Below are 27,667 nucleotides of genomic sequence, written 5' to 3'. Positions count from 1 at the left end.
CTTATCAGTAGTAGTAAGTTTCACAGTAGTTTGTGATTCTGCCCCATTGTAGTAGTCACAGCACATACAGTAATATGACAGAATTTAAGATTGAGTACTCGTCAAATTTTCATCATCAACAAACCACTACCTCTCTTATTTACAGCAGAAATCCAAACAATTAGATCATAAAGCTCCATCAGTATCAATTAGGCATAGAAATGCACACATGGAAACAGAATTACAGGTGAGCCTCTATTCTACCAAACACTCTATGTGCATCAACTCATATGATTTCCTTGAAGTCAATCATCATCCATATCCTCTGTCATGGGTTCCGGTGGGAGCGTGGTTCTGTTCCTGGGGCTTCTCTTGCGGTGTCGTCGAAGCCGGGCCTCGGAGAACCAGTTGGCGAGGGTCATGGTGACACGGATGAGGCCCAGGTTGATGCAGTGTACCTCGGAGGTGACAGGGATGTCCGAGAAGAGGGCGTGATCCCTACATAGTAGGGTAGAGCTGTCTCTGCTCTCAAAGTCTCGGACCACGTTCAGGATCTCCTGGCGCTCCGCCTGACGTATCATCCCCCGCACGTTTAGCAGGGTGGAGATGTGCTTCTTCCTGCGGGAGGATGAGGGAGAGAGAGAGAGGAAAGAGAGGGAGGGAAGACAGAGCCCGGTGTTGGTGTGTTTCGGTGGTTTCAGGCAGCTTCATGATTCAATCATGTTGTAGAGCAAAGGACCATGACTTATTATGTTCAGTTGATCTATTGATAAAAAAGTAATTATATTTCACCCCAACTGGACATATGGGGGAGTCTCAGTGGTGGACGGCAGACTTTGATCTCTGAAAATACAAGCGGTGAGTAAGAAAACAAAAGAGTGCTGCTTGCAGGGACTCCTTGTGCCTGAGTGAGTTAACATGTGTCCAGGTCGTCTTGACCTGCTCCTGCTCCCTCCTTTGATTCCAGAGCGTGGCACCAGACTGTGTCCCGCAGGGTGGCAGGAACAGGAAGTACTCTGCAGCAGCTTCCCGTCTGGCTGGCCACGGGTCATGCGTCACACATTGGTTACGCTGCCAGCTAGCCAGCCATCAGCTGACCCCACGAAACACACAAACAACAAGGGGCCTGGGACCTTGTGGGACCCTCCAGCCTCTGTCACTCAAAACAGCCCCTTTGTCCTCTCCAAGAATAAACCCTTTACACTCATGGGAATTGGCCTATATGGATAGGGCTAAATTGAAATGTTTCTTACAGAAGAAATATGAAGCATGGTAGCAATTGAAAGGGAACAGTTTGGAGAGTTTGGGAAAATTATTAGGACAAAAGGTGAGGACGCAACAGTTCACCTACACAAGACTGAATCCAAACATTACACTGTTGATTTTATGTGCATTTTACATTTACTGTACTTTTCGTCGCATTTGTTGATAACGATATCTGACAATACTCTGGATACATTCAGTAATATGATAAGAATATTCCTGGAAAATGTGGGGTAGGTGCAACATAAGACAAAACAAATTACAAGGGTTTGAGTGAGAGGACTAACTGGTGTCTCTAAGTGGCCACACACCTCTCCGAAGTGTGCAAAGTTCCTAAGTCATTTCAATGCACTTATGACTCAAAGTAGAGTCTTCAACTATAAGGTGCTTTTTTTTTGCTCTCCTAGCTGTGCCGTTGAGGAACTAGAGCGAGCACAAATGTAGTTGTTTTGTTTGGAACACAACCCTGCATCCCCGCCATCACACAATTACTGTTGTTGTTGTTTATGCTATCCAAGAACGGTCCATTATAAATTGCAATCTGGGCCAGGTGGGCATCATTTGAAAGCTTGTTCTTTTGCCAACATGACTAGCTAGGTTATAAAATACGATATTACAGTGTTAGGCTTTCACAATGCAATTCAGGGAAACATAATTTTGGTGCGTGATCCGTGCTACTTTTCTTCACAATAGACAAACATATCTACTCATTCTGTTCAGAACAAACCAGGGTATGACGCCATGTCATCCTGTAACTGTACATCAAACATAATGATCATAAACGTTGACGCTGTATATGACATTACTTTTATGATATGGAAATATGAAGTGCACATTTGGAATCACGGGTGTTTGGCTTGCTTGTATGATATCAAAGCGGTATTTATTATAATCCTCAACATCTCATCTTTCAAAATACATAGAGTCCTCTTAATTTACAGCATTTCCCTCACTCAGACAACAGAACATTTGCAAAAGTTGCCCAATTAGTGGGAGGGATGCGGGCAACTTCTTGTTGTGCAAGGTGATCAAGTTCAGAACGGCTGTCAGTCAAAACTCATACAGCGTTGTTAAGCGCAGAGCCAGAGCTCTGACGTCATGTATAGCTTGTTACTTTACAGCCACTGCGTTCCAATTTAGCCATTTATCAGTGCCCAAATTTGCCATTTTCAACCAGTATACAGGTAGGAGTGTAAAGGGTTAATAATGGTATGTTCCCATGCTTATTTCCCTTGTTTTGACCCATTGTGTCAAAAGAAAGTCTATACATGGAATTAAATTTGGCTACCTTTATCCACACGTCAAAAACAGCACTTTGTGAAACTGCACCGTGGCATGTAGGTTCTGGGAACTGTGGCATAGAGTATATAGGAAATGGCAACCAATTAATGACACTTGCCAAATTTGTTCACTGTATACCATTATTTTCCAACTCTGGACTTTCAAAACATTGCGCTATACTGTATTCTCCAAAATTATGAAAACCCTTACCGTATGTCTGGAAACTCTTTCACAAGAACAGCAACCTCCATCTGGATGGATGGAGTGTCCTCCAGGAGAATGATATCAGCCAGGTGAGCGAGAACACTGTCCAGCCAAGAGGATCCTGACTCCTGAGAGTGGAAATATTATATAAGATAAGTAATCATAAAAATGTGTAAAACAATTGACATGGACAAGTTGCATAAGTACAAAGGTCAATCATCTCAGTTGTCCATCAGCCATCAACAGATAGGCTCAATCCATAATTTTCTGACACAAAAGCTCTGTGTGGACATACCCATAGACATTAACACCAACATCATGCACCAAAATCATCCATCAAGATTTGTAGTCCTACATTCTTAGAATAAAAGGTACTATCTAGGACCATAAAGGGTTATTTGGGTTTACAAAACAGTTGTTGGGAGTGTTAAGCTAAATCATCTTATCGTGTTCAGATAGTTCTTTGTGGTCATTACGACCGTAAATCAGAGGGATGACTGACCAGGTCTTTAAAGAGCCCTTTGATCTGCTTGGCCTCGTCCTGCAGTCGGAACGCCATCCTCTTCCTCATCTTCGATGATGTGCAGATGACCCGTCCTCGCATGATCGCACGCACATACTCCACCAGAACCCGCCTGTGTACCTCCTCCACCAGTATCTGTCAATCAAACAGTCAACCACTCAAACATTCAGTCCCTCAATCGCAACATAACTGTTGATAAACTAAACATATTGGGATAGAAAGGGCAAATATTTATCGCAACATGTTATCATGTGTTAGGTATGTGGTCATTGGTGGATACCTGATAAGGTGGGCAGTCCATTCTTCTGAACTTCTTAAAGTGTTGTTTGACGCTTGCTTCGATGGCCTCAAAGGCCTCAGTGTTGTTTAGCCACTTCCTCTTCACCAGCTTGTCAAAGAACGGCTGGAACAGAAATACACAGCTTTGACTCACATGAAGTTGACTCACATTATGCTCCTATTGCAAAATGCACATCTGTGTTAACGTTAGAGCATGTGTGTTTGTGTTTGATCAGTCATGTATGAGTGTGGAATTGGCAAGTTGTGTATTGGGGAAGGACTGTTTAGATACATTTATGTTTTATGTCGATAAATTGTAAGGAAACATTTATTTGCGCCCTAACAAAGGAAGATACATTTTAAAAGCACATTGCCTCACCCTGATGTGCTCAAATAGTCTTTCCGTCAGAACTCTCACTGATTGGTTAACAATCCTGTCCAGGGAGGAGTTAGCTCTCTGTGTGGACTCCTCACTGCTCTGTGGGTCACACTGCCTGCAACGCTGTACAAAGGATCTACACAAAAAGTGGAATGCAAACACTGTTGGTGAGTTCAGGTAGTGTCAGAATGATCTGAAACTCGTATTTCTGACATGGAAAAAACATTGAACCATTTACAACCTTAATAATGTGGATAACCTCGTTTGACCATGTTGTCTCTTTGTCAACAACAGTTGGTGCGTGATCAATAATATTAAGGAAGTCTCAAGGTTCTGCTTGCCTGAGTTAGAATACCTCATGATAAGCTGTATACCACACTATTTACCAAGAGAGCTTTCATCTATATTTTCCGTAGCTGTCTATTTACCACCACAGACCGATTCTGGCACTAAGACCTCACCCAACGAGCTGTATAGGGCCAGAAGCAAACAAGAAAATGCTCATCCAGATGCGGTGCTCCTAATGGCTGGGGACTTGCAGGGAAACTGAAATCCGTTTTACCTCATTTCTACCAGCATGTCTCAGGCAAAAAAACACACAGAGGCGCATGCAAAGCTCTCCCTCGCCCTGCATTTGTCAAATCTGACCATAACGCCATCCTCTTCATTCCTGCTTACAAGCAAAAACTCAAACAGGAAGTACCAGTGATGTGCTCAATATGGAAGTGATCCGATGAAGCGGACGCTAAGCTACAGGACTGTTTCACTAGCACAGATTAGAATATGTTCCGGGATTCATCCGATGGCATTGAGGAGTTTACCACATCAGTCACCGGCTTCAATAGTCCCCACAGTGACGTTACATGCATACCTTAACCAAAAGCCATGGATTACAGGCAACATCTGCACTGAGCTAAAGGCTAGAGCTCCTGCTTTCAAGGAGCAGGACACAAATCCGAATGCTTATAAGAAATCCCCCTACAGCCTCCGACAAACCATCAAACTGGCAAAGTGTCAATACAGGACAAAGATCGAATCCTACTACACCGGCTCTGACCCTCATCTGATGTGGCTGCAGGGACAGACGGATTACCAGGATGCGTACTCAGAGCATGCGCTGACCAGCTGGCAAGCGTCTTCACAGACACTTTCAACCTCTCCCTGACCCAGTCTGTAATACCCATATGTTTCAAGCAGACCACCATAGTCCACATGCCCAAGAACGCCAAGGTAACCTGTCTAAATGACTCGCCGCATAACACTCACATCTGTAGCCATGAAATGCTTTGAAAGTGTGGTCATGGCTCACATCAACACCATCATCCCAGATACCCTGGACCCACTCCAATTCGCATACCGCCCCAACAGATCCACAGGTGATGCAATCTCTATTGCACTCCACACTGCCCTTTCCCACCTGGACAAAAATAACACCTATGTGAGAATGCTGTTCATTGACTACATAGTGCCCTCCAAGCTCATCACTAAACTAAGGACCCTGGGATAAAACACCTCCCTCTGCAATTGGATACTGGACTTTCTGACAAGGTTAGGCAAAAACATCTGCCACACTGACCCTCAACACAGGGTCCTCCTGTCATTAGCCCCCACCTGTACTCCCTGTTCACCCACGACTGTGTGGCCGCACACGACTCCAACACCATCATTAAGTTCGCCGACAACACGACGGTGGTGGGCCTGATCACCGACTACGATGAGACAGCCTAGAGGGAGGAAGTAAGAGACATGGCAGTGTGGTGCCAGGACAACAACCTCTCCCTCAACGACAGCAAGGCAAATGAGCTGATCGTGGACTACAGGAAACAGAGGGCAGAGCACGTCAAGTTCCTCTGATAATGACCTATCATGGTCCAAACACACCAACACAGTCGTGAAAAGGGCACGACAATGCCTCTTCCCCCTCAGGAGGGTGAAGAGATTTGGCATTGGCCCTCAGATCCTCGAAAAGTTCTACAGCTGCACCATTGAGAGCATCTTGACTGGCTGATTCACCACTTGGTATGGCAACTAATCAGCACCCGACAGCAAGGCGCTACAGAGGGTAGTGCGTATGGCCCAGTACATCACTGGGGCCGAGCTCCCTGTCATCCAGGAACTCTATACCATGCGGTGTCAGAGGAAGGCCCTAAAAATTACAGTTACAGTTAATCAAATGGCTACCCAGACTTTCTGCTTTTCACCCCTACCTACATGTGCATAGTACTTCAATCAATCACCTAACCAAACCTATATGTACATATTACCTCAATCATTCACCCCAACTACCTCGTACCCCAGTACACTGACTCGGTACCGTTACTCCTTGTATATGTTCTAAAATGTAAAATGTATATAGCCTTGTTATTGTTATTTTCTTGTGTTATTTTCTTGTGTTACAATTTTTTTTTTTTTATCTATTTGCTAATTGTCTTACTTTTTAACTACATTGTTGGGAAAGGGCTTGTAAGTAAGCATTTCATGGTAAAGTCTACACTTGTTGTACTCGGCGCATGTGATAATTAAAATGTAACTTGTCAACTTTAGCAAGATAGCAAACTAACTAAATTGTGAGCAATGTTAGCTAGCTAACTGGATTAACTCGCTAACTCCTTGATCGTTCTCTTGTCTCATTTACCACTTCACCAACTGGAATATACAAGTTTCTGATGAGCATTTGAATGGAGCATCAGTTAACACAGTTGCCACAGGAGATTACTTCTCTGTCTTGGTATCTACCTGAGAGGCGGGCAGCAGTTGACCAGAGCGATGGTCCTGGAAACGTATCCATCACCCCGGTCCCCAAACTCAGCCTGGGTCTCATGGAACATCTCCACCTTTCTCTGGAAACTGGACACAGTAACATTATAAAATTAAATCCATATATTGATTCACATGGAGGTTGTTGATTGAACTCATTGTCCATGTCTTTATAAGCACATCTTCTCCTCACCTGTATAGGAAGTCAGACAGTCCATTGAGATTGCAACGGGCCACCCTGGCCCCCAGAAACTGGCTTACAGCTGTGGATCTGTCCAGGTCGACCTTCAGTCTCTGTAACAACCACACACAGACACTGATCAGAGCAGGAACTTCAAAATCCAACCATCCGAAATAGGTCACTCCTATATTAATGGGAGATTTACAAATGTCTTAGAGTTGTTTGCCACAATGTCCAATGGTGACCTACATATCTACTGTAGGTCACCTGAGTGATAATGTGACAGACCTGGATGACAGAGCGGGCCAGATTGGACTGGTACTCTTCTATATGCAGCGTTTGGGCCCACCGTCTCTCCTCCTCATCCAGAACCTGAGTGAGCTCTGTGGACACCTTCTCCTGCAATAAACAACAGAACACACACAACCATAAAGTCCATTGCCTACCCAAGAGACAAGTATGGGCAGTTTCATTACTACTAGATTAGCGCCAGAACCATTACCTCGGTAAATGGGAATTATTTCCCCTGACAGTGTTCAGTATTAAATGGGCAATTCCACCACTTTTCAACCTAATTTTCATTATCTCCATCACAGTACCAGTCTCTACATATGTGAAAATGGCGCATGTCTATGTATTGTAGAAAGATATATGAAGTAAAAAAGTTCTACCCGATGACATCATCAAAAGTCAAAACATTTTAAAAACAATGATTTTCAAACACTATGTGATTTGCGGTGACTTGGGGTGCAAGAAAATGTCCTCCAAATAAAATGAAATAAAATTGTATTTGTCACATGGGCCGAATACAACGGGTGTAGACTTAACCGTGAAATGCTTGCTTATGAGCCCTTCCCAACAATGCAGAGTTAAAATGTATAATAAAAAGAAAAATAGTAACACAAGAGGAATAAAATGCACAAGAATGGAGCTATATACAGGGAGTACCAGTACCAGATCAATGTGCAGGGGTATGAGGTATTTGAGGTAGATATGTACATGAAGGCAGGGTAAAGTGACTAGAAACACGTTTTGAAAATCACAGTTTTTCTTACTTTTAATCCTACCCCTGTGATGTAACAGAGAAGCATTTTTTAGTACCTTTCTTCTTATCTTTTTAACCACAGATCAAAGAGATGCGACATTTTCACACATGTAGACACTAGTATAGTGCTGGAGATAATGAATATGAGGTTGAATTGCACTTTAAAAGCAGTGTGATTTTACCCTGACAGTGTTCAGGCAGTCCTGTTCCAGTTGGTCCACTGTGTCTTGGTGCAGTAGGGGTTCCAGAGGGGAGTAGTTAATCGGGGTTTTCATGCCAACGGTGCCCAGGACGTCTCTTAAAAATACGATAGGGAGAGTGAGGAAGAGAAAATATGTGTCACTATCCAGTCAAGTCTCACATTTCAGATCTGATCGAATACCTGTAAAAATCTATGTTAATATTCACTTACATGGACTTCTTGATGTTCTTATCTTATATAAAAATTGTTTGTCCCCATAGGAGAACCCTTTCTGGTTCCAGGTAGAACCCTTTGGTGGTGAAACAGGTTCTACTAAGAATGTATAACATTGTATTAGTGAAAGGGTTCCACTGGAACCAAAAATGGTTAATGGGCGCATGAGTTGTAAGGCTAACGTAGCCGACTGTAGACGGATGTCGACAAGAGAAGTCAGGGGAGGTGCATCTGCGACAGCCGAAAATGTCGAACACTGTTGTGGTTTTCCTACAGCAAGGCTTAGATGAACATGGCAGTATCAACATAGTTGCCATTGTTTATGAACGTTTTTCTTTATAATGTCAAAATAAGCATGTATAACCCCCAGATCACACACTCACAAACTGAAATCATGTGTGTACATTGTACAATCAATTGGTGAGAGAGAGGTCTCAAATATCACATTCATTTCTGAACTCTTGTCCAAAGGACCTGTACATCCATGAATGTGTTTCTATTGTAGTATCTGAAAGTCTATGATTTTGCTGACGTTTGCAAATGGTGTGATAGATGAACTTTACTCTGCTTTGCTGAAACATCTGGAAAGCATTACTACATAGGCTTCTTGGAATAGAGGACATTTGGAGATATGTGGAGGCCAGGGATTGGTCTATCAAAAACCAGCCATCTTATGTTACATAGGATATAAATACCATGTTTTGAACAAAGGACGGGGGAATAACATATTAGAGATTGGGTCAGTTGTTCTCCGGATTTCTGCAGGAGTCTGTAAATTGATACTGTAATCTTTGATGTAATAAACCATTATAATCAAGGACAGTGTCAGCGGATTTCTTGTCATCACAGCATATCAGCATTGTTGTCTTGACACCACAGAATGGCGACAAGGATTTGGGACGTGTTGCGTCTTTTCTCAGCATTCCATTCATGGGCTACGAAGTGACTCCCGCTCAAGAGGCATGCAGATACGGTGAGCTATCTCACAACTTTGGGCGCTGGTCAGTTTGTGTGCTGTGTGTGTGCGTTGAGGAGATGTACCGTCAAAGGACTTGTGTGTGCGCTTTGCTGTTATTTGCTGTGTGATGAGAATCCGTTCTAAATTTCTAAATTTGTTTGCGTTGGGAACAACGCAAACAGGGGGGAGTGTCTATAGGAATTGTTAACACTGGGCACACAGATATTTGGCTTGAATAAAATTAAAAGGAGTGTCCAGGAATAGCATGAAAGAATAAGGCCAGGAAATAAGGAAAAAGTATACTTTTAGGACGTCGCTGATTTAAGGAAGCCCTCAAACGAGGCGATCATTAAGATGGGCCATAAATCCTAGGAGAGTCACTAGGTTGACTTTCGGGTCAGTTCTGGGAACTGTGAGTTTGTGGAAGATACATTTAATTGTACATTACCTCTCGACATATAGTTGACGAGGTATGTGTTCGAAGTAACCTCTCATTGAATATCTGCAACTCGAGGTAGCAGAAATTTAGGAAGGAACAATGAGAAATAAGGAGCGACGGTAGCATGCTTAGTGTATTGTATGAACGGATGCATTCTTGTTGAATTGTGTGAGTGAGAGAGCCTATGTGTGTGTGTAAATGGGGAGGTCTCTGCTGTGTGTCGACTAAGGCTATGACAACAGGGGTTTTAGTTTTTTGTTAGGAAATATGTTAGTTAAGCTTAAAACCTTATATGAGTCTCCATTAGCGAGAACGTTTAATAATTGTTAAAAAATTATGAGCCCCTGGGAGGACGATTATTTGTAATGGATAAGAAAATAACTATATATCTGCAGATTAGAATAAGTGAAGATAAGAAACTTCGAAGTAGGATTTGTGTTCTATGTTCTGTGTTGGTTTGTGAGTTTTGTTAAGTGTTACTGTTTGTCTGTGTTGGAAATAACGGAGGGACAGCTGGTCTGTCTGCTTTCTGTTGTTTAGCTTGGAGAGAGCTGCTTGGGAGAACTCCTCTCGCTTTGAAATCGCACTGGTGAATGAGCTGCGCATGCATGGGATTTTATGAGTTTAGAGTTACGTAGAGCAAATATGCCACTCCCCTGCCTGCACTGAGCTGCTGTGACACGCAGACTTAGTGCTGCAGGGATGTGAAAAGGGAGGAGACTTTGAATACACACGGATAAAGTATTCTGTTTGATAAGTGGCTGTTGCTTGACTATGAAACTATTTGATTGAGATCTATTGAATTTATAAATGAGAGATATGTTGACAGATTAAAAATAATAATTAAATAAATAAATAAAATAAAATGTTATTGCGCTATTTATAATATTCCTGAGTTCAGCTGTTTGCTTATTTCTTAGCACGAATGTGAACATAGGTATGCATGAAATACTAAATTGTTGTCTGTTTCCTTTGTTCTCCTGTCATGTGAGAGACAAGAAGGAGGAGACAGAGAGAGAGAGAGAGAGAGAGGAGGTGCTGACCAGTGCGTCACGCGACAGTGTGTGCTGCTCCGGATCCAGTCCAATCAAGGCCAGTACTGTTCTGTTCACAAACTTACTTTCCCATACAGGATATTGTGTGTACCTAGCATATTTCATGTTGTGACAATTTAACAGGGACTTGGCAACAGACTGATCAATTGATGTAATTAAGAATTGCACATTGGAGTTTTTTGTGCATGGGTTGGTTTGATTAGAGTTGTGTTGGAAATCCAGCACTGACATTACTCTGTAAAATTAAGGTAATTGGGTGCTTATTAAGCAATTGGTTTGTGGGTGCTGTAGTGTTGCTGGATTACAGGTCTTTCTTTTTTGGATTGCTCTGAAGTTGACTAGTTTCCTTTACTTTTCCTGATCGGATGTGGTAAGATTGCCACTAATCAATAATTTGGTAAAATAAAAATTAAATAAAAAAGATTTAATAAATTAATTTATATATATTATATATATATATAATAAAATATATATCTTGATAAATTAATTAATTGATTAATTAATTAATTAATTAATTAATTAAATTTTTTTAAAAAGATTGGAGGGATTGATAAACAACATAGCTAAAAGTTTTTGGGGTTTACAAATGTATTATTTAAAATAGTAATAATAAAATAATTCACAATAAAGGAATATAAAAGAGTTGTTACAATGGGGAAAAAGGACATCAAAACTACAAAAGTAATTACTCCTGTTGATGTAGTACAAAATAGTAATCCTCTAGTTAATGGTATTGCAAGGTTATCTGGAAAATGGAATAAACGTTGGCCTGACATTGAACAACCATGGCCAGTGGAAGGGACTCTTAAACCAGACGTCATCAACATAATAAAAGTGCTTGTGTCGACTTATAAGGCAGATCAAAAGAAGGGGGAAAAAGGGGAACAACGTAAAGAAAAGAGACAAAGAGAGCTGGGTGTTCTTAAGCTGTTTGAAAATGAAGGACAAAAACTGATAAAAAAAGTAGAGTTGAAGGACGTCTATCCTCAGCTTCCAGTGATCATTCAGGAGGGTGATTATTGCATTAGAGATGAAGATGAACAAATAATAGAGAGAGGACAAGCAGAAACGACCATAAAGATGAATCCAAACTCCAAAAGTAAGAAGAAAACGAGATGTCTGGAAACTAAGGGTGGAGTGAGGTTCAGGAGGATGGAACTTGAAGATGATGATGATGATGATCAGAGTGATTCAGAAGAGAATCATGGGTGGATATGACCCTGTGATCAGACAGAGGTTGGCCAGAGTGGAAAGAAGGGGTGATGGAAGTTGGAAGAAGAAGAATACAAGAGATTCGAGTTCTGATGAAAGTGAAGATGGAGACAGCGATGAAGATTTGGAGATTAAAGGTGCTTCATATTCAAGAGGATTTTATCCTACAATGACTAGCACAGAAGAAATAGAAAAAGATATAGATCGATGCATATCATGCTTGGATAAGGCAAATAATTTAGAAGAAGTAAGAGAACTGGAAGAACAACTCAAGAAGCTGAAGATACAGAAGAAAAAACTGCTGAAAAAAGGATCCCAAGGATTGGAGAAGAGGTATACATTGAGGCCAAGACAAGGGAGCACAAGTAAGAAGATGATGCCAGTGATAATTCGAGGACAGAACCTGGAGTATAAGCCTTTGTAGAATACTGATATGTCAGATATACTTGAGAAGCTGCCTACTCTTCAAGATGGAGCATATCCTTGGATTTCAAAGTTGGAAGAAATTACGGTGGGAACACAGTCTGCCATAGGAGACATTAAGAGACTTTTGGCTAATCTCCTTGGGATTCCAGGTATGGAAGACATTTTTCAGAGAGCTGGACTTAATCGATATATGGGGACTGCGGTGAATGACCTGATTTGTTAGCTGCAAGTAGAAATAGGCTGTGGAGAGCACTGAAAGATACGTTTCCAACAAATGTGCATCCTGACAACATTCTGATTGACTCACTAGGACAACAAGAAAATCCGAGAGCCTATGTGTCAAGAGTTCATCAAGTGTGGAGAAATATTACCGGAAATGATCCCGATGTGAGTCAAATTGAGCAGTCAATTTTGAGAGCTAAACTACAGATGGGACTGCCCTCACCAGTAAGGAGCAAACTGGCAGAGGTGGTTGGACTTGGAAGCATGACAAAAGGTGTTTATACAGATCATATAGCCCATCAAGTGGATATGTACCGGAAAAAGGAACACAACCAGAAAGAACAGGACCAAGAAACTCTCAGAAAACTCAATGAAATACAACTGGTGGAGAATAAGAAGGAGAAGAAACAAGCTTTGGTTATGCAGAATCAGTGTGCACCAAATCAACAATCACTGCCACAGCTTCAACCGAACCAGTTCCAACCGCAATTGTACCAGCCACCAATAGCAGTACCAGTTGTTTCATATCCACAGCCAGTTTCTGGACAGACACAGAATTGGAGAGGAAGAGGACGAGAAGGCTTAGGAAGAGGAAGAAGATTTAAGCCATAGTTCCAGCAATCTTCAGAAGTGTGTTATAATTGTGGACAGGTTGGTCACTTTGCCCGTGAGTGTAATGGGCCAGGAGGAAATACCAGAGGAAATTTCAGAGGAAGATACAGGGGCCAGTCAAGATCATCTGGAGGACCGGTGAACCCTTATAGGGGCCCGGAGCAAGGATTCTAGAGGTGCCCAGAAGATCCGAAAGGGGGGTGTCAGCTGGTAGCATCAGGACCGGAAAAAGATCCAACAATTGAGGTGAAAGTAAACAAACGACCATTGGAAGTGATGGCGGATAGCGGAGCTGCTTTTACCTGTGTTCGGCCTGAAGATGCTACACATCTCCCTATGTCCAATCAACTAATTAGGACAATCGGATTTGAGGGAGTGAAACAGCTGATTCCTCTTACGGAACCATGAGCTCTGCTATGAAAATCAGAAAATTACAATACCCATACTGGTATCGGAACATATACCTATCGCATTGTTGGGAAGAGATGCATTGTGTAAATTGAACTGTACAATAAAATGTACACCAGACGGCTGTCTGGTAGAAGTGCCAAAGGAAAAGGTTTACCAATTGTTGATGACGACAGAGATGGATTCTTCTTCAGTATTCTGGATTGGAAATCTCAGTGAAGATTTTTTGAAGCAGGCTAAGATATGGGAGAAATTCATTGTGGCAAATATGCCAGATGCGAGGCTTCCGGAATATCCATTTCATTGTACGCTCAAGTATTTCAAGAATGCTGCCCAATCGAACTCAGAGGAATGGTTGAGTCATCAACCAAAGAAAGTTCAACTCAGCTCATGTTGCATAATTTTAGGACCACAAGCAGCAGCTATGAAGATAAACACAGACGATTATCTGGATAAAGAATTTGAGATTGAGAAGAGTGTGCCACATATGACCTTGTTGGTTTCTGAAGGCTATGAGCAGAAGCAAATAGGAGAAATGATGACAGAAGCAGAGAAAGCTGTTTTCGTACCAATGAAAGAGAATTTGGCGATTTGGAGGAGTGAAGATCAGCGATTTCTCAAAATCATGATTTCGGCTCAAGGACAAGGAGAGCCACAAGCTGTACGGATGACACATTAATCTATTTGCAGTGCGAAGATTGATTCAGACCCTATGAAAGAGGAGATGTTGCAACAAGTTCCAGAATGTTTGTGGTCTCAACACAGTACTGATATTGGACTTGTGAAATCAGCCCAACCGGTGAAAGTTGAACTTCGACCAGGAGCAAGACCTCCTTGGAAGAATCAGTATCCATTGAAAGATGAAGCAATCCAAGGGATTGAACCACAAATTGAAGGACTTTCGAAAACAGGTGTTTTGAAAAAAATAAAAAGAATCATCAGAGTAACAATCCTTTGTGGTCTTTGGAGAAACCATGAGGGGTTGATAGTAGCACCTCTAGACCTATTAGGTCTGATGATTCAGGAAGCACATGGGTTAGCTCATGTTGCAAGGGGGGAGGTTAGGAGAAAGATCACAAAGGAGTATGGTTTTTGGGCACCATATTTGCTTTAACAGGTTGACTATGTCATAGGCAGGTGCACAATCTGTCTGAAAAATAATGTTCGCAGGGGTGTGACTGTTCTTCCTGGTCACATTCCTACACAGAGAGGTCCTATGCGTGAGTTGGTTATCGACTTTGTTGATGTGATAAAATCAGTTAATGGGAAAAGATACATGTTGGTGGTTGTAGATAGATTTTCACGATGGCTGGAGGCCTGTCCAACTAAGCGAAAAGATGCTCAGTCGGTTGCTAGGTTCTTGTGTAAAGAAGTCATAAGCAGGTGGGGACTTCCCGATCAAATATCCTCAAATTAGTGGGAGAGAGTTTTGTGGATAAATCAGTGAAAGGGTTTTTGAAAAAATTGGGGAAAAGTCAGAAAAAAAATTAGAAAAAAATTAGTTATGAAAACGAGGGTTGAAATAACTATAGGAAATTTTGAACATCTGATTGTGGGATAATCATATTATTGTGATATTTAGTATTTTCTTATGAATCAAAGGGGTGAAATGGAATGTGATTCATTTTATATATCATTTTTATATTATTGTTGATATTGATGTTTTAATTTGCATGTGTTGCTTTGAAAAAGATACTGGTTGGTGTTTTCTTTTCTTCCAGAAGTATATGGGGAATGTGTAGAGTGGGATTCAAATACTCAAACATGGACAATATGAATGGACTGGAGGAAGTAGAACAAGGACGGTGTGGAAATGTTCAGATTCCATCATCGACGTTGCATTGAAAGTCGACACTGTGGAGGAGCTGCAGTGTAGTGGACTACATTCCAGTGTTATATTCTTTCTGTATTAATTATTGAAGAATGATGTTTTCTGTTGTTGGATGCATGTGGGGACCTCAGATGTTTTTGTTTATTTCGTTGAAGCTTAGGGATATTGGGTCTAGGCAGGGACAGAGAGAATCCACAGGAGGGTCCGATGGGTCGACCAGCCTGAATGTGGACATTTTTGATTGTATTTTGTTTTCTGAGGTTTTCATGTGTATTCAATTGAATCATAGCTTAAAATGCATTGATAAAGATTTATGAATTGATCTGGAGTACTTAGGTGGTCGCCTGGGGCAGAGGGGCCGTGAGAGAATTTTCCTGTCTTGATTGATTGATGGATATTTGGAATGAAAGCTGTCAGACAGGTTTTTCGCTCTTACACTCCATAACAATTTATTTACACTCCATAACAATTTATTTACATTGCATAACAATTTATTTACACTCCATAACAATTTATTTACACTCCATACAAAAATGTGTCTATATAAAAATGTGTTTACTCTCCATACATTTTGGTTTATTGCTAAAGTTACTCAAGAACAAAAATAGTTATTTGTCATAATCCTATTATTTTTGTTTTCAAGACTTAATTAGTCTCGAAGGGGGGAAATATGTAGTATCTGAAAGTCTATGATTTTGCTGACGTTTGCAAATGGTGTGATAGATGAACTTTACTCTGCTTTGCTGAAACATCTGGAAAGCATTACTACATAGGCTTCTTGGAATAGAGGACATTTGGAGATATGTGGAGGCCAGGGATTGGTCTATCAAAAACCACCCATCTTATGTTACATAGGATATAAATACCATGTTTTGAACAATGGACGGGGGAATAACATATTAGAGATTGGGTCAGTTGTTCTCCAGATTTCTGCAGGAGTCTGTAAATTGATACTGTAATCTTTGATGTAATAAACAATTATAATCAAGGACAGTGTCAGCGGATTTCTTGTCATCACAGCATATCAGCATCGTTGTCTTGACACCACACTATGATTTGTAACAATTTTTGATGTATGTAATGTGAAGTATTATTCAGTATTATTCATTCATTATTCTACTATTTCATGTATTTTTATTCATTTGTTTTTGTTTATCTCATGATTGATTGTACATATGCTATCAGATTGCAGGGTGGGCGGCAGGTAGCTTAGTGGGTAAGAGCGTTGTGCCAGTAACCAAAAGGTTGCTGGTTCTAATCCCCGAGCCGACTAGGTGAAAAATCTGTCGATGTGCCCTTGAGCAAGGCACTTAACCCTAATTGCTCCTGTAAGTCGCTCTGGATAAGAGCGTCTGCTAAATGACTTAAATGTAAATGTAAATGTTAAATATATGAATAGAAATAATGAAAACGTAATGCGAAAATAAATATTACATTCATTTGTATATATCCAATGTATACCAAAGGAATCAGAGTAAAGTTGGTCCCTGTTTCAGTCAAGTCTTTGGTCACTTTCACGTGAGTCAAACAAAAACACCCTAATGATTGGTTGACAATGGATCCTACCACAATGCAGGTGATGGCTGCAGGATGAAGTTCGTGAAGAGAAACTGCAGAAACGTGCACTTGACTGCAGTCAAAACATCATAACCTTTGATCACATGGTTTTTGTAAAGTTCATGCAGTCGACATGTAGGCACAAGTCTGAAAATGTTTATCCCCATAATGCAACACACGTTGAAAGGCAGTGACCAACGATGGTCACCGACTTGCAGTGGTGGAAAAAGTACCCAATTGTCATACTTGAGTAAAAGTAAAGATATGTTAATAGAAAATGACTCAAGTAAAAGTGAAAGTCACCCAGTAAAATACAACTTGAGTAAAAGTCTAAAAGTATTTGGTTTTAAATATACTTAAGTATCAAAAGTAAATGTAATTGATAAAATTTACTTAAGTATCAAAAGTAAATGTACAAGTATAACTCATTTCAAATTCCTTATATTAAGCAAACCAGACGGCACCATTTTCTTTTTTTTTTATTTATTTACGGATAGCCAGGGGCACACTCAAACATTCAGACATAATTTACAAACAAAGCATTTGTGTTTAGTGAGTCCACCAGATCAGAGGCAGTAGATGACCAGGGATGTTTCTCTGAATTGTGCGTGAATTGGACCATTTTCCTGTCCTGCTAAGCATTCAAAATGTAACGAGTACTTTTAGGTGTCAGGGAAAATGTATGGAGTAAAAAGTACAGTATTTTCTTTAGGAATGAAGTATAAGTAAAAGTTGTCAAAAATTAAAATAGTAAAGTACAGATACCAAAAAAAACTACTTAAGTAGTACTTGAAAGTATTTTTACTTAAGTCCTTTAAACCACTGCCGACTTGACAAAACTGATCCACTCGAACGCACCCATTTTCATAGGGTTTTCCTATGGGGACAATTAAATAACCCTTTATGGTTCTAGGTAGTACCTTCTTTTCTAAGAGTGTATACATTTAATGTTGTTATGTTATGAGTTGACACTGACCTGTTGTAGATGTTGTAGAACCAGTCCAGCATAGAGTAGACGTCAGTGATCTGAAGCTGGGAGCTGGTAATGATTTTCAGGCGTCGGGCCACCGCCCGGTGGTAGCTCTGTACATACACCTGGAAGGCCTGGAACTCCTCCGGGTAGACCGACACCACGTTCCTCCGTGCTGCATCCAGGTCGTCCACCATGCGTCCCTTTAACCTCTCCAGGTAAGAGGCTAGCTGCCCCGCCTGAGTGTCCACCTGCTGGGGCAGGCTCCAGTCTGCCGCCTCCGCCACCGCCTGCCGCCATTTCAGCTTGAGCTGACGGGGTCGTTGGCTATGATGGGGCAGGAGGCCCTCCCTTAGGGGCTGGGTCTGGGTCTCCTCTCTCTGGGCCTGGGCAGTGTCAGCCTGCTCCTCCTGCTGAATGACCAGCACCACTAGTCCCAGGTTGGGCCCGGCCGTGGGCTGGCGGAGGGATTCCCTCACCACGTCCCACATCTCCTTCTGCAGGGCCTCATACAGCAGCTCCACATCCTTAGCCTTGCGCCTGCTGGCGTTCCGTGAAGCATTGGGGCTGGAAGGGTTGTCGAAGGACCCGGGAGGGGTCACTCCGGGAGGCGTCAACGGAGGAGTGGGGGGGTGGGGCAGGAAGGCCAGCAGCTCGCACTCGTGCTCCAACTCCTGGATGTGTGTGTCGGCCAGGAGGAGGTCCCTCTGATTGACCAGCTGTAGGATCTCCAGCACTGAGGGAAGGAGAGATAGAGGAATCCCTTTCATACTGTTTAGTCTATTGGTTTGTACAGAGTATTACCGTGTGGGTAGGAACGGGTAGGGTAAGTGAGGAGAAAAAGTACATGTTTTCATCAGGCTATATTGTGTGTAAAATATCAACATTGACATATTGAAGGGTGCTGATACTGTATGTGTGATATTAAGTGTCTCTCGACCTGGCCTTTTGGATTGTTGTGGGCATGCTATGTACTACACTGTCCTTTGACTGTCCCTTGTCTGCTTTGCTCCCTACGGAGCTCTGCGAACAGTAGCTCTGGATGAAGTTTTATCTGAAGGGATCAGCAGTGGGAGGAAGTGCGGTCATTTCCTGCTTTCACAGTCTGGTGCTGATTGAACCCGATGACTGAGGGGATCTGGGGACTGCTCACAGCTCATCAGAGAGCAGCGTGGGATTGGGGGAGGAAGTGCTGCAGGAGCTGACCAGGAAGTTCCTAAGGTTCCGACTTAATAGACTGAAGTGAGGTGGGACTCGTAATGTGAACACTGAAACGTAAAACACTGACTGACATGCCACGGACAGAGGTAACCTGCACTGACCCTTACATGATTCAGAGGTTTCAGATTATGTGCCCTGTGATTGGCTGGACGAGCAGAACACATACCAGATCTTCCCTCTTGATTGGTTTGTTTTGGAGTGCCTTGTATACCTGAGAGTGGTTCCCTGGGTTTGACCACTGGCTCTTCCTCCTCCAGCTCCTCCTCGGCCTCCTGGGAGTTGTGGTCCGACAGGGACTCCCTCTTCAGTTTGCCAAGGCTGACCATCCTGAGGAAGGAGGACCGGCGGCGAGACTCGGCCTCACTGTCGACGCCCAGGTCCCCGCAGGGCAGGCTTTCTCTACGCTGTGTCTGCTTCCGCCGCCCTGCAAATCTACAAGCAGAAGAGAACCATCAGGAGAGGATAGGAACTATATTATGTCTCGTTACACTGTCAACCTCAGAGTATGGCATTGAAGAGGGAGAAGAGCCAAGTGTGGATTCCCAGAGTCAGAGATATTATGTGGAAATGAAGGTTCCATCTCAAAAATAAAGGGGATGGGATACATAAGTGTTATCAAATACTGTAAGGTTCAATGCTAACAGGTGACTACCATATCCAGACTAGACATCATATGCTATAAATAAGCAGTTATTTAAATGCTTGAGAGGTGATTGTAGCTCTCGGCCAGGGATGGGCAACTGGGGGCCGCAGCCCCCCTTTTGAAGGCCTTCAGATCAATTTCCCAGGAACTCAGTCAGGGTCTCAACTTACTGTTGCGAGTTAGAATAGTACAACACAAGGTGCAATTTCGACATTTGGTTGTGCATCAGCAGTTTTTCTCGTTATGTCAGTCACTGATAGTCAGTCAATTGGCCCATGTCAGCTAACAACTTTGGGAGGAGGTATGGATGTGGCTACGCAGACCTGCGAGAAACTGATGAGTTCAGATTCTTGTGGCCCCCACCCCCATCAAAGTTGCCCATTCCTGCTCTAAGCAATCCAGATTGGAATTTTTGATGGCTGGCTTTCCCTGGCTGCAGCAGTTAAAGTGAAAAAAATGTCCCGGTTATAAATAGTGCCATTCACTCAGTGCTTAGGTACACAAGATAGCATTAGCAAAAAAAGCAGTTCCATACATAACTCATGGTGAATTTTTACATTACATAACCAATTAGGAAATGATTATGCTATATGCTGTGAGCATTTCCGTCATTTCGTTACAGCTTCATAGGGAGTCACAGTGCTACCCGGTAACAGGAAAATCTGATTAGTGGGATTGGATTGCCAAGCAAATCAGTAATTAATGGAACACAATCAAAGCTCTTTGGTCTCTACAAAATAGTTTCTAACTTAGTCATATAGTGCCTATAGAAAGTCTACACCCCCTTGAACTTTTTTCACATTTTGCTACCTTCAAATGTTATCTAAAAATGGATTACATTTGTTTTTTTTATGGGTATGCTTGTCATTGGCAGGGACTGGGGAGTCTGTCAGGATCAAAATAAATAGCAAAGCCCAGGTAAAAAGTTAGAGGAAAACCCGCCTCAGTCTTTTGAAAACCCAACCCTGGGATAGTCTTATTTTTCAGAGAGACAATTACACAAATGTTTATGCCAAAACACACTAGAATAGCTTTCCAAGAGGTGTTGAGTGCTCCTGAGTGGTTTAGTCACAGTCCTGACTTAAAATTGCTTGAAAATCAGAAACAAGGTTTCAATATTGCTGTTCATCAATGATTCCCAACCAAACTAAATGAGCTTGAGCAATATTGGCAAAACAATGGATATATGCTGCCCTAAGAGCTGTGCAAAGTTGGTAGAATCTTGTTCCAAATGATTCACAGCTGTAATGGCTGCCAAAAGTTGCTTCCACCAACTATTAACTCTGGGGTGTGCAGACAATCAAGACATCTTTGTAAAAAAAAAGATATATAATAATAATTTGGAAAAATGTCTAACTTTCTTTGACTTTGAAAATGTGGACTAGGTTGTGTAGATCTGCAGGGGGAAAAAATCTAATTTAATCCCTTTTTGATTACAGTTGAAGGCAGCAAAACGTGAAAAAAGGTCCAAGGGGGTGTAGACTTTCTATAGGCACATACAGTGAGGGAAAAAAGTATTTGATCCCCTGCTGATTTTGTACGTTTGTCCACTGACAAATAAATGATCAGTCTATAATTTTAATGGTAGGTTTATTTGAACAGTGAGAGACAGAATAACAACAAAAAAATCCAGAAAAAATGTTATAAATTGATTTGCATTTTAATGAGGGAAATAAGTATTTGACCCCCTCTCAATCAGAAAGATTTCTGGCTCCCAGGTGTCTTTTATACAGGTAACGAGCTGAGATTAGGAGCACACTCTTAAAGGGAGTGCTCCTAATCTCAGCTTGTTACCTGTGAAAAAAGACACCTGTCCACAGAAGCAATCAATCAATCAGATTCCAAACTCTCCACCATGGCCAAGACCAAAGAGCTCTCCAAAGATGTCAGGGACAAGATTGTAGACCTACACAAGGCTGGAATGGGCTACAAGACCATCGCCAAGCAGCTTGGTGAGAAGGTGAAAACAGTTGGTGCGATTATTCGCAAATGGAAGAAACACAAAATAACTGTCAATCTCCCTCGGCCTGGGGCTCCATGCAAGATCTCACCTCGTGGAGTTGCAATGATCATGAGAACGGTGAGGAATCAGCCCAGAACTACACGGGAGGATCTTGTCAATGATCTCAAGGCAGCTGGGACCATAGTCACCAAGAAAACAATTGGTAACACACTACGCCGTGAAGGACTGAAATCCTGCAGCGCCCGCAAGGTCCCCCTGCTCAAGAAAGCACATATACAGTGAGCTCCATAATTCATTGGACAGTGACCATGTTTTTGTTATTTTGGTTCTGTACTCTAGCACTTTGAGTTTGAAAGGATACAATGACAATGAGGGTGGAGTGTAGACTGTCAGCTTTAATTTGAGGGTATTTTCATACATATCGGATGAACCGTTTAGAAATTATAGAAGCTTTTGTACCTTTTTCGGGCATCAAAAAACATTGGACAGTTTAACATAATGTAGAATAAAGTAATCATTGTTAATATTTGGTCGCATATCCTTTGCATGCAATGACTGCTTGAAGTCTGCGATGCATTGACATCACCAGACGCTGGGTATCTTCCCTGGTGATGCTCTGCCAGGCCTGTACTGCAGCCATCTTCAGTTCCTGCTTATTTTGGGGACTTATTGCCTTCAGTCTCCTCTTCAGCATGTAAAATGCATGTTCAATTGGATTCAGATCCGGTGATTGACTCGGCCAGTTAAGGATTTTCCACTTTTTGGCCATCAAAAACCCATTTGTTGCTCTAGCAGTATGTTTAGGGTCATTGTCTTGTTGCATGATGAAGTGCCGTCCAATGAGTTTGGAGGCATTTGGTTTTATCTGAGCAGATAAAATATTTCTGTTTCATTGTTCTACTTCTGTCTGCAGTCACATCATCGATAAAGACAAGTGAGCCTGTTCCACTGGCAGCCATACAGGCCCGAGCCATAACACCCCCTCCACGGATGAGGTGGTATGCTTTGGATCATGGGAATTTCTTTTTTTTCTCCACACTTTCCTCTTTCCATCCCTCTGGTACATGTTAATCTTTGTCACATCTGTCCACAATACTTTTTTTCAGAACTCTTGGGGCTCTTTTAGGTGCTTTTTAGCAAACTGTAATCTCGCCTTTCTGTTCTTCAGGCTTATCAGTGGTTTGCATCTTGTAGTGTACCCTCTGTAGTCCTGCTGGTGTAGTCTTCTACGTATGGTAGACTTTGACACATCTACACCTGCATCCAGGAGAGTGTTTTTGATCTGTTGGGCTGTTGTCAGGGGGGTTTTCTTCACCATAGAGAGTATTCTCCGGTCATCCACTACAGTGGTCTTCCTCAGTCTACCGGGTCTTTTGACATAATTGAGTTCACCGGTTGTTTTTTTCTTGTTAATGATGAACCAAACTGTTGACTTGGGCATGGCCAGGATTTTTGCAATGTTCCTGATTGATTGATTTTCATTTCTGAGCCTTATGACGGCCAGCTTCATTTGCATCGACACTGCTGTCTTCCTCATGTTGTCACACCCCAACAACAACCTCCAAAGGCAATAGCAAAGTCTAGAATCAATACTATTCATCAACAGCTCTCCTGCATTCACTAACGACACAAATTAATACACCTGCCTAATGACACACATCTGTGAAGCCAATTTAACAAATACTTGTAGTACCTTAAAATGGGGGACCATGTACAAAAGGTGCTGTCATTTCTAAATGATTCATCCGATATGTATGAAAATACCATTAAATTAAAGCTGACAGTCTGCACCTCACCCTCATTGTCATTGTATCCTTTCAAACTCAAAGTGCTAGAGTACAGAACTAAAATAACAAAAAAATGGTTACTGTCCAATGAATTATGGAGCTCACTGTACATGCCCGTCTGAAGTATGCCAATGAACATCTGACTGATTCAGAGGAGAACTGGGTAAAAGTGTTGTGGTCAGATGAGACCAAAATGGAGCTCTTTGGCATCAACTCAACTTGCCCTGTTTGGAGGAGGAGGAATGCTGCCTATGACCCCAAGAACACCATCCCCACCGTCAAACATGGAGGTGGAAACATTATGCTTTGGGGGTGTTTTTCTGCTAAGGGGACAGGACAACTTCACCGCATCAAAGGGACGATGGACGGGGCCATGTACCGTCAAATCTTGGGTGAGAACCTCCTTCCCTCAGCCAGGGCATTGAAAATGGGCCGTGGATGGGTATTCCAGCATGACAATGACCCAAAACACACGGCCAAGGCAACAAAGGAGTGGCTCAAGAAGAAGCACATTAAGGTCCTGGAGTGGCCTAGCCAGTCTCCAGACCTTAATCCCATAGAAAATCTGTGGAGGGAGCTGAAGGTTCGAGTTGCCAAACGTCAGCCTCGAAACCTTAATGACTTGGAGAAGATCTGCAAAGAGGAGTGGGACAAAATCCCTCCTGAGATGTGTGCAAACCTGGTGGCCTACTACAAGAAACGTCTGACCTCTGTGATTGCCAACAAGGGTTTTGCCACCAAGTACTAAGTCATATTTTGCAGAGGGGTCAAATACTTATTTCCCTCATTAAAATGCAAATCAATTTATAACACTTTTGACATGTGTTTTTCTGGATTTTTTGTTGTTGTTATTCTGTCTCTCACTATTCAAATAAACCTACCATTACAATTATAGACTGATCATTTCTTTGTCAGTGGGCAAACGTACAAAATCAGCAGGGGATCAAATACTTTTTTCCCTCACTGTATAGAGATTACATTTATGTTAATCTGTGGCTCTGGGCCCGTATTTATAAAGTGTTTCAGAGTGGAAATGGTCCTCCCTGTCCATGCTATCTTTTTCATTTTGATCTAAATGGCATCTGATCTTAGATCAGCATGCCTCCTCCCCCTTACCGGAGCAGGGTCATGATATCCTCTGAGCTCCTGCGGAGGCCCTTCCTCTTCTCTTTCTCTGGCGGGGGCGAGTGGGGGTCCGTGGGACTTCGCAGGGATGGGCTGGTCCCCCACACGCTGCACCCCGACATACGCAGCCCCTTCCCCAGCTTCCCCAGGGTCTTCAGGGGCGAAGAGCCGCATAACCGCTCCAGAGTCCCCCTCAGGGGCCTTCCTCCTCCTCCTTTAGGGGCCCCGGGGCCGTGCCTCTCCATGTTCACCTCATTCTCCTCCTCTTCCCCATCACGCGACAACCTGCACTGGAGGGGTTTTGCTCCCCGGCCCCCCAAAATGGGGGGGTCGCCCTCATTCCTCTCCTCCTCCAGGTCCACCTCCTCGAAGGGACTCAGGTCCAAGTTTAACCTGGGCAGGATGAGTTCACTGTTCCCATGGTTATTCCTGGTCCTCCCTGGAAGGTTCTTAAGGATAGGCATGATGCTTGCGCTCAGGGATCAAATACTGCAAGGACACAAGGCGACTTAGTTAGAACAGAGAAAGAGATCACAGATCATTTGAACAAGCTAGTTAGGCTAGCAATACCAAGAGCTCAATAGGAGTGTGGGATGGAAATGGTTGAACAGAAAATGTCAGCTAAAACCAGAATGAATGAGAGAGTAATGTTGTAATTGAGGACCTACAGAATATTCTAATAGCATAAGAACCGTTGCAATGATACTATTCTGTATAAGCTTTACTCAGAGATTAAATACAAACACAGGCGATTACCCAGCAGCTTTCTCAAGTTACTGACAGTACAACGTGTTAACCTATACATTACATAATGACACTTGCAATAGAACGAGAAACATCTGTACAGTACATTGCGTTCATCCACCTCTGGCCTGCTGGCTCCCCTTCCTCTGCGGAAGCATAGCTCCCGCTCAGCCCAGTCAAAACTGTTCGCTGCTCTGGCACCCCAATGGTGGAACAAGCTCCCTCACGACGCCAGGACAGCGGAGTCACTCACCACCTTCCGGAGACATTTGAAACCCCACCTCTTTAAGGAATACCTGGGATAGGATAAAGTGTTCCTTCTAACCCCCCCCCCCCCCCCCCCCCCCAATTGTAAAGTGGTTATCCCACTGGCTATAGGGTGAACGCACCAATTTGCGAGTCGCTCTGGCTAAGAGCGTCTGCTAAATGACGTTAATGTGCCCTTGAGCAAGGCACTTAACCCTAATTGCTCCTGTAAGTCGCTCTGGATAAGAGCGTCTGCTAAATGACTAAAATGTAAATGTAAATGTAAATGTACATTCACAACCACCTGTTTAACCCATGTACGTGAAATCTTCAATTGTTTTAGGTTCCTGTATGTCTGTAGAGAGCATTGGTTCAATGTTACATATAGTTCTCAGAATGAATGTTTGTTTGAACTCACTTGCCCTCCACCTACGTATGAGGACAGACAAATAGGTGACTATGTGTCGAAGTCCTGCTGAAACTGAGGCTGTACTAAGGACACCGTAGGCCACCACACATGCTTTGTACTGTAGCGCCTAAGTTGGGCATGGTTACATTCATACAGTGCATTCGGAAAGTATTCAGACCCCTTCACTTTTTCCACATTTTGTTACGTTACAGCCTTATTTTAAAATTGATTAAATAATTTTTTCCCTCATCAATCTACACACAATAGAAATACCTTATTTACATAAGTATTCAGACCCTTTGCTATGAGACTCGAAATTGAGCTCAGGTGCATCCTGTTTCCATTGATCATTCTTGAGATGTTTCTACAACTTCATTGGAGTCCACCTGTGCTAAATTCAATTGATTGGATATGATTTGTAAAGGTACACACCTGTCTATATAAGGTCCCACAGTTGACAGTGCATGTCAGAGAAAAAACCGAGCCATGAGGTCGAAGGAATTGTCCATAGAGCTCCGAGACAGGATTGTGTCGAGGCACAGATCTGGGGAAGGGTACCAAAACATTTCTGCAGCATTGAAGGTCCCCAAGAATACATTTGGAACCACCAAGACTGAGTAATCGGGAGAGAAGTGCCTCGGTCAGGGCGGTGACCAAGAACCCGATGGTCACTCTGACAGAGCTCCAGAGTTCCTCCGTGGAGATTGGAGAACCTTCCAGGAGGACAACCATCTCTGCAGCACTCCAACAATCAGGCCTTTATGTTAGTGGCCAGACGGAAGCCACTCCTCAGTAAAAGGCACATGACAGCCCGCTTAGAGTTTGCCAAAAAGCACCTAAAGAACTTTCAGACCATGAGAAACAAGATTCTCTGGTCTGATGAAAGCAAGATTGAACTATTTGGCCTCAATGCCAAGCATCACATCTGGAGGAAACCTGGCACCATCCCTATGGTGAAGTATGGTGGTGGCAGCATCATGCTGTGGAGATGATTTTCAGCTGCAGGGACTGGGAGACTAGTCAGGATCGAGGGAAAGATGAACGGAGCAAAGTACAGAGACATCCTTGATGAAAACCTGCTCCAGAGCGCTCAGGACCTCAGACTGGAGTGAAGGTTCACCTTCCAACAGGACAATGACCCTAAGCACACAGCCAAGACAACGCAGGAGTGGCTTCGGGACAAGTCTCTGAATGTCCTTGAGTGGCCCAGCCAGAGCCCGGACATGAACCCGATTGAACATCTCTGGAGAGACCTGAAAATAGCTGTGCAGCAACGCTCCCCATCCAACCTGACAGAGCTTGAGAGGATCTGCAGAGAAGAATGGGAGAAACTCACCAAACACAGGTGTTTCCAAGCTTGTAGCGTCATAGCCAAGAAGACTCGAGGCTGTAATCGCTGCCAAAGGTGCTTCAACAAAGTACTGAGTAAAGGGTCTGAATACTTATATAAATGTGATTTTTCAGTTTATGTTTTTTTATACATTTGCTAAAATTTCTAAAAACATGTTTTTGCTTTGTCATTATGGGGTATTG

At 42.7% G+C, this 27,667-nt stretch overlaps 1 protein-coding gene across 2 annotated transcripts; it reads right to left on the bottom strand.

The window, feature by feature from the left end:
* Positions 1-26,107, bottom strand: LOC311142163 (exocyst complex component 3-like protein 2). 2 transcript variants are annotated; one of them, XM_084177755.1, is made up of 13 exons: positions 26,030-26,107; positions 24,727-25,224; positions 19,429-19,649; positions 18,003-18,732; positions 8,074-8,188; positions 7,135-7,245; positions 6,859-6,959; positions 6,645-6,755; positions 3,909-4,044; positions 3,531-3,653; positions 3,230-3,385; positions 2,734-2,855; positions 1-597 (listed from the first exon to the last, which is right to left on the bottom strand). In XM_084177755.1, exons 2-13 carry the CDS (start codon positions 25,197-25,199, stop codon positions 285-287), a joined length of 2,712 nt encoding a protein of 903 aa, XP_084033881.1. In that variant the 5' UTR covers positions 25,200-25,224; positions 26,030-26,107; the 3' UTR covers positions 1-284. The 2 variants fall into 2 exon arrangements, with proteins under 2 accessions (XP_084033881.1, XP_084033880.1); XM_084177754.1 differs by having other exon boundaries at positions 26,018-26,083.
* Between the last annotated feature and the right edge of the window lie 1,560 nt (positions 26,108-27,667).

The sequence above is a fragment of the Coregonus lavaretus genome (genome assembly GCF_964263955.1).
Source record: "Coregonus lavaretus genome assembly, chromosome: 15".
In the NCBI taxonomy this organism is placed as follows: Eukaryota; Metazoa; Chordata; class Actinopteri; order Salmoniformes; family Salmonidae; genus Coregonus; species Coregonus lavaretus.
This window is presented reverse-complemented; position numbering and strand designations above follow the sequence as displayed.